Source organism: Nematolebias whitei, chromosome 17 (genome assembly GCF_014905685.2).
Source record: "Nematolebias whitei isolate Nwh7 chromosome 17, NemWhi1, whole genome shotgun sequence".
In the NCBI taxonomy this organism is placed as follows: Eukaryota; Metazoa; Chordata; class Actinopteri; order Cyprinodontiformes; family Rivulidae; genus Nematolebias; species Nematolebias whitei.
This window is the reverse complement of record NC_056514.1, coordinates 36,391,802-36,399,260: the sequence shown is the minus strand read 5'-3', so window position 1 is coordinate 36,399,260 and position 7,459 is coordinate 36,391,802. Positions and strand designations below refer to the sequence as shown.

Genomic DNA, 7,459 nt, shown 5'->3' with positions numbered 1-7,459 from the left:
ATATATATATAATAATAAAAAAATAATAAAAATAAATAATTAAAATAAAATAAAAAAATAAGAAAACAATTAAAATAAAATAATTTAAAAAAAGAATAAAAAAAGAATAGCATAATAAAATAATAATAATAATAATCATAAATACATTTTATTTGTTAGCGCCTTTCAATACACCCAAGGACACTTCACAACATTAAAACTAAATAAAACAATACAAAATGGCTTTAAAAACACTAAACCAAGAAGAAAACAAAAAATTAAAGTGAGAAAGCTATGAACAGATGAGTTTTGAGTTGTGATTTGAAGGTCTGAACAGAGTCAATATTACAGATGTCTGGGGGGAAAGCGTTCCAGAGTTGGGGAGCAGAGTGAGAAAAGTCTCATGGTGCTGAGGCGGACGAGAGGCACGTTGAGATGGATGGAAGAGGAAGAACGAAGGGAGTGTGAATGGGTGATAATGTGCAGGAGATGGGACAGATGGGGAGGGGAGAAGTTATGGATGGCCTTGAATGTGTACAACAGGATTTTAAATTGAATTCTGAAAGTGACTGGAAACCAGTGACGTTGCTGTAAAACTGGGGTGATGTGGTGAAATGAGGGGGTTTTGTTAACGATGCGGGCAGCTGAATTTTGAACCATTTGAAGCTTACGGAGTAATTTTTGTGGCAGACCAAATAGGAGAGTTGCAGTAATCAATTTGAGAAATGACCAAGCTATGGACCAGGATGGAAGCAGAGTGCGGGGAGAGGGATGGACGGAGACGGTTGATTTTCTGTCATTAGCATAATTATTTCAGCTTTTTTGTGTGTTTTTTACTAACTGCACAGTTTAATTTATACAAACAACCTATGATATTATTTCATGATCAATTTTGTTTGCAGAAATATTTTGCACAAGTCACAACTAACACCATCGATGAGAACAATGGGAACAAGAGCACAGGATTTGAGCAAAAGTTACTACCGTATTTTCTGGCCTATAAGTCACACCTTTTTGCCTAAGTTACATGCCCAGTGACTTATATGCCAAAGCGACATATTTATGAATTTTTTCCTCATATTTATAAACCAATTGTTCGCTGAGATATGACCGTTTTCATTCATTATGACTGAAAATATTGAACACTACAATTTTCAGCCTCTAGATGGCACTCTAATAGTATGGCATGCCATGTCATGTAATAGGTAAAAGTGGCTATTAATGACACAATCGGCTTGCCATAGCCTGCCACCTTCGTCCATCTCTCTTGGAGCAACGGTTAAATCAGCTTAATTTTGCTGCGCTGCACTGGAGAAATGAAGCCACTTTGACCATTGAAGTGCATTTATTAAGTAAAAGTTCAACTGAGACACATCTTTAATATAATGTCGAGCAAACAAACAACTGTTTTAGGTGATTATCTTGTTAAATTTTGAAGAAATGCACAGCAAGTCATCCCTCTGCGCACTCCCGTTTCAGCAAATCGGCTTTTGAAATGCAGCTGATTTGACCGTCCAAGTGCATTTATTAAGCAAAGGTTAGACTGAGACACACCTTTACTATAATTTCAAGCAAACAAATAATTGTTAGTCTTGTTAAATTATTGTTAAAGTCCACCCGTGCATGCTCCTGCCATTTGGCAGCCAATCGATTTTTGGCACAACACCGGCCCACATTTCTGGGCGGTGACGTGCAACAAACGTGACGAATCAGTGGTGACGTATAATAAGTGCGACTTATATGGTGAAGCAACATATTAATGGATTTTTCCAAATTGTTAAGACATATTTAGACTGATACGACTTATAGGCCGGAAAATACAGTAACTGCACAGTATTTTCTATTATAGTCTTGTATAGTATATCATTGTTTATCTTTTTGTTTTTTTACATTGTTTTACATTTTAGGAAGTTTTTGTGTGATCCTTTATATCTGCTGCTGTTACACTTGAATTTCCCCTCCGGGGGACAATAAAGGCAGTTTCTATTCTATTCAACAGATGGCTACAGAAGCAACAAAGTTTTCATAATAAAACAGCTATTTTTGAGGACGAATGTAATATTTGTAAAGTATTTATGTTGTACAGCAGAAACATATGTTCATTTTATCAATTAAACCTAACTGTGCGTGCTTTTTTGACAAAACAAAGGCTTCATCTAAATCCACCACCCACAGTAACCCTGCCTCTCCATCTCCAGGTCTTCACTACATCGGTCAGGTCCACGAGAACAGTCTGCTACGAATCGCCTTCGATCAGATCACCGAGGGCCAGCTGGAGTTTCAGAAGCTGAATCAGCACTTTGACACCATCCACATCGGCCTGGAAGAAGACAAACGGGAGTACACCATTTTCTCTGGGAAAAATGAGATGAAAACACACTTGCTTAAACAATTCCCTGCTGAGGAGGAGGCCATTGAGACATTCTTCAAAATCATGAAGGTATTTAGAAGGCAGACACAATAAAGTTCAACATTTACCCCGACTGGGCACTTATTTTTTAGCTTAAATCGACAGATTTCAGCGAAGAAGACTCATTATTTGGCGACTCTGAAGCTGATCCCTCAGTGGATCGCTTTGTTTCTGCTGAAATCAGGAATTGCAAATCTTGTCTCGCCGGTCTTCCGCCTCTCTGGAACATGTGCCACGGATTTCATGAACACGCTGACCAAAAACAAGGATCTGCAAATCATCTTCTCTTACTTTTTCTATGGTGGGTCATTAATAGGTGTACTGTGCAGAACATTGACAGAAGTGACGAACGCTCCCTTCATCAAAACTAAAGTGCTAGTTTTATTCTATGTAGGAGTTCCTCCAAAAGAATCCAGTATTCTGATCAACGCCCTCCTGCTTCATCACTACAAACGAGGAGCCTACTACCCCAAAGGAGGTGCCAGTGAGATCGCTTTCCACATCATCCGCACTATTCAGAAGTACGGAGGGAACTGCTTGGTCAGAGCTCCTGTCTCCCAGATCCTGGTTAATGAGAAGGGAGCAGCTTATGGTGAGAAGATCACCTAGTGGGGGATCAAGGGTCATGAGCAAATAATATCTTACCTGTTGTGGATAGGTCTATAAGCAGTCTCAGTTTGGAGAAGTAGTTTAATTTTGACTGACAACTAATCTGAGTGGGGTCAAGACCAGAATGGGTTATTGTCTTAAAATGGCTCCAATTAAAAAAAATAATAATGTTATAGCTGCTCATGCAAATTTTATATTCTTAAGCATTAAAGCTGCCGTAAGTTTCTCATGTCATGGTTATTCTAGCATAACTTTTACATTCAAGTCTGTATGTATGCACATTACATATCAGGTCTCTCTTTTAAATGAGTCCTCGAGGCTCAGTGGGAGTAACCTGTCTAAATAAAGGTTGAATGAACATTACTGCAAAATCTACCCCATGCTGCAGGGAAAGTGCTACAGCTAGCTGCTGCTAATTGCCCTTACAAATAATTTTGAATTATACAGTAGTCCCTCGTTTATCGCGGGGGATCAGTACCCTGAAGCCCCGTGATAAGTGAAAAACCATGAAGTAGAGGTAATAGTACAAGTAGTAAGTAGATATATTGTGTGTGTGTGTGTGTGTAAACCCTTCCCACACTCTTGCAATATTCTCAACAATGTTTCTAAACTCTAAACGCTCTAAAAGATCACAGCATGCCTCCTACTGCACTCTGACACCTGTTAGCGCTGTTGGCCACGCCCACTTCTCTGCTGCAGAGCGGAGATCTGACACGCTGCATGAGGAAGCTTTTCCTGCAGCTGTGGGCTGCACACAGGTGTAGCAAGTAAATTAATAATTTTAAATAATTTATTTGAAATAAAAATTACATGATGATCGTGCGGCTCGTCCATCAATCAGCCAATTGCGTCATGTCCAATCTTAATTTGAAAAACAGCGATAGAGCGAGTCCACGAAAAGCGAACAGCGAAGTAGCGAGGGACTACTGTATTTGGAAAGTATTACTTTCAAGCCGTTGTTTAAAATAAAATATATCACGATCTGTAAGCACTCAAGAATATGTCAGGATGACTCCGCTGCTACAACAGCCTTTAGCTTTGGCTACAACACCGCCATCTTGAATTGGGTTGACTCCTAAAGTTGATCAGCTGTAGATGTACATCCAATGATTACGTTCTGAGAGGCAGTAAAACCCTTTCGGTGGTTCAAGAGATATTTTGCTGACAAAACAGGCTGCCTGTTTGTCATGGTGGTTAATGGGAACCATTTATTGCAAACTTGACTGCTTTGTAAAGGTTTATAATGTTTGGAGTTGTTTTAAAAGAGCAGCAATTTACTCTAGTTTTGGTTTCGGCACAACTCTTCATTAACCTCATTCGGTCAAAAATAAAACTTTAATTTCCCCAAATTAGGCATTTCAAAGTGCCATCTACAACCGGTAAGATATTAATTGTTCACAGCTCTTCCACAGAACCACACTTCCATAGAAAACAATACTTTATGTCTGGTGTGTGTGTGTTTGTATGTGTGTGTGCGGCAGGTGTGAAGGTGAGGAAAGGTCAGGAGGACGTGGAGGTTCATGCTCCTGTGGTGGTTTCCAACTGCGGCGTCTTCAACACCTTCCAGAAGCTTCTCCCACCTGAGGTCCGAGACAAACAGGGTGAGCACCGGCCTCACGCTGAGGTGAAGCGGAAAGGTTTCCCCACAATCTTAAACTAATGTTTTCTGCAGACGTGCAAACACGAGTGAACTCGATGAAACACGGCAGAGGATCGATCTTGGTCTTCTCTGGTTTTGATGGGACAGAGGAGGAACTGGACCTGGTGTCCACTAACATCTGGCTGTTCAAAAACAACGACATGGATAAATCGTAAGCAGCTGAACATTAAAACATAATTCCACAACCCAAAGGTGGCGCCATTGTATAAGAAAGGAACTAAAACCTGCTCATGCACAACACATTTCCTCTTAGTTTGCATAAAACCCTTTTTTTGTGGAAATATTGAATGTTTTGTTAGGATGGAGGAGTTCTTTGCTTTGAGTAAAGAGGAGGCGCCAGAGAACATCCCCATGATGTTCATCACAGTTCCTTCTGCCAAAGACCCCGAGGCCAAACTAAGACACCCAGGTACACAAACACTGTTTCACTGCTGTTATTGACAGGATTTTAGTTTTTAGAAAAGGTAAATGAAGCAGACTGGATCTGATTTAACACATAAGAGTGACTCATTTTGTTTGATGCCTTCAGGGAAATCCTGCATGACCATCCTGACCATGGTCAAGTACGAGTGGTTTGAAGAGTGGAAGGACACCACGGTGCGCAAACGGGGTGACGACTACTACGACTACAAAATGAGATTTGCTAAGAACCTCTTTGACTGGGCCTGTACCCTGTTCCCTAAAATTAAAGACAAGGTCTGACCTCTGCACACCCGTCACACACGGTTTACTGGAACATGTTTAAGCTTCTGTTTATGTGCAGACTGTTTGTGTGAACGCTGACTCAGTTTTCCTGTTTTCAATTTCTTCCATTGGGTTAAATTAACCAACTACTTAAATACTTTCAGCTGTTTTAATCAAAACGTTCAGCTCGTTAGGAACATCAGCTGTATCTTTTGATTTCTGTAACTGTTATACTTTTTGAATTATTTACCTTTTCTTTACTTCTTTGCTTCTAGAAGTACACAGAACTCTTCAGATCATCAGTGAGAAAGTGTGCCGTTTGAAACCCAAGTGCATTTGCATATTTTTTAGCTGCTACTGGTTTCCTAATTTTGGCTGCTGCTTTTCCAATTTTACCTTTTAGCTACCGTTTTCCTAATTTTAGCCTTTAGTTGCTGTTCTAATTTTAGCTTTTAGCTGCTATTTTTCAAATTTTAGCTTTCAGCTGCTTTTTTCTACTTAGCTTTCAGCTGCAGTTTTCAAAATAACAGCTTTTTGCCATAGTTAAGCTAGTTGGGGTGTTTTACCAATGACGTTTTTTAGCTACTGTTTTGCTAAATATAGCTTTTAGCTACTTATTTAAACTCAACTGCTTTGCTAAATTTCCCTTTCATATACGTTTTGCTAATAAGTTTTTTGTTAATGTTTCAATAAATATAAGTTAATCGTTTTGCTCATTAACTGCCATTATAGCAGTTTTAATTGTTAAATACTATTTAGTTTGTTTAATTTTGTATTTCAGCTGTTGTGCTGTTTTATGATTTCAACTTTTGTTTTGCCAATTTAATCTCTTAAATGTTTATCATTTTATCTTGTAGTTTTTTTTGTTAGTTTCTGCTCATTTTTTGCTAATAATAGCTTTGTCCTGAATATTTTAGCTTTTTCATTCACTGTTCAGCAACATTCAAAGCATTTCAGCTGAAACCAGTTTTTTTTAGCTAACCCTTTGTCTGGACCATTCCTCAGCTGGTTTTTCAGGACGTAGCGACCCCGCTGACCAACATGCACTACCTGGGCTCTCAGCGTGGAGCCATGTACTCTTCTGAACACAACCTGGAACGGTTCTACGCCGAGGCCGTAGCCAGGAACCGGTGCAGCACGCCCATTGAGAACCTCTACATCTCAGGTAGGAAGCATCTGCCACAAGGAGACGCCACAGGCACAGAAATCTCTCTGGAAGCCCTTAAATAACTCAACTCCAGTGTAAAGAGTTTATCCCCTAATTATCAGTTTTTGCTCCAATGTTTGTGTCTCTGTTTTTGTAAGAATAGTATCTTGGTCATGTTGCACGTGTCTTTTCCAGGTCAAGATGTGTTCAGCTGTGGGATAGCAGGCGCCCTGCATGGAGGGCTCCTCTGCGCCTCCTCAGTGTTGGATCATATCGTCTACATCGACTTGCTCCTCCTCAAAAAGAAGCTGAAGAGGAGGAAAGCCAGGGAGCTGGCCCAGATGTCCAAGAAGAAACTGCACTAAGAGTTTTGCCCACTGCATCCCCTGCAGGACAACAGTGGATCTTCACATTAGTGCAGGGTCTCCTCCTCCTCCTGATCCTCTTGGTGCATCATCATTTTCAGACCAGTTTAAAGCAGCAGCCCCAAAACTTTTCAATGTCCAATCAACAAAATATCAGCATCAGAGGCTCGTGACCTCAGATTTTACCAGCTCAAGTAAACAAACGGATGTAACCCTGTAAACACAGTTCATAATTCTGAAACTGCCATATTCATTTGTTTATTAGTGCAACAATAATAGTGAAAATTACACCATTAGCAATAACTTTAGACATTTAATTAATTTGGTTATTGAGCCACTGTGGGGTCCAGACCTCGATTTTGGGAACCACTGGTTTAAAGATTAGACAGCTTTCATTTTTATTTACCATATTTTTCGGACTATAAGGTGCACTTAAAACCCTTTAATTTTCTCAAAATTAACAGTGAAAAATTAATCCTGTGCACCTTATAGTCAAAAAAATAAGGTAGTTTTCTTTTTTTGCACATCAGCCAAAAGTTATTACAATATTGTGCTAATAAGTGATCAAGGATTTTATGAACAGTTTGAAAATTAGTTTAAACTGG

The 7,459-nt window shown here is 39.5% G+C and overlaps 1 protein-coding gene across 1 annotated transcript in view; it reads left to right on the top strand.

The window, feature by feature from the left end:
* Positions 1–7,054, top strand: part of si:ch1073-13h15.3 (inactive all-trans-retinol 13,14-reductase) — an 11,036-nt gene extending 3,982 nt beyond the window's left edge. Inside the window, exons 3-11 of the mRNA XM_037691203.1 lie at positions 2,178–2,419; positions 2,495–2,690; positions 2,784–2,981; positions 4,480–4,599; positions 4,671–4,809; positions 4,958–5,067; positions 5,188–5,354; positions 6,348–6,507; positions 6,685–7,054. Coding sequence (XP_037547131.1) covers positions 2,178–2,419; positions 2,495–2,690; positions 2,784–2,981; positions 4,480–4,599; positions 4,671–4,809; positions 4,958–5,067; positions 5,188–5,354; positions 6,348–6,507; positions 6,685–6,854 — 1,502 coding nt within the window. The 3' untranslated portion in view covers positions 6,855–7,054. The remainder of the gene's footprint in view (positions 1–2,177; positions 2,420–2,494; positions 2,691–2,783; positions 2,982–4,479; positions 4,600–4,670; positions 4,810–4,957; positions 5,068–5,187; positions 5,355–6,347; positions 6,508–6,684) is intronic.
* Positions 7,055–7,459: the final 405 nt, after the last annotated feature.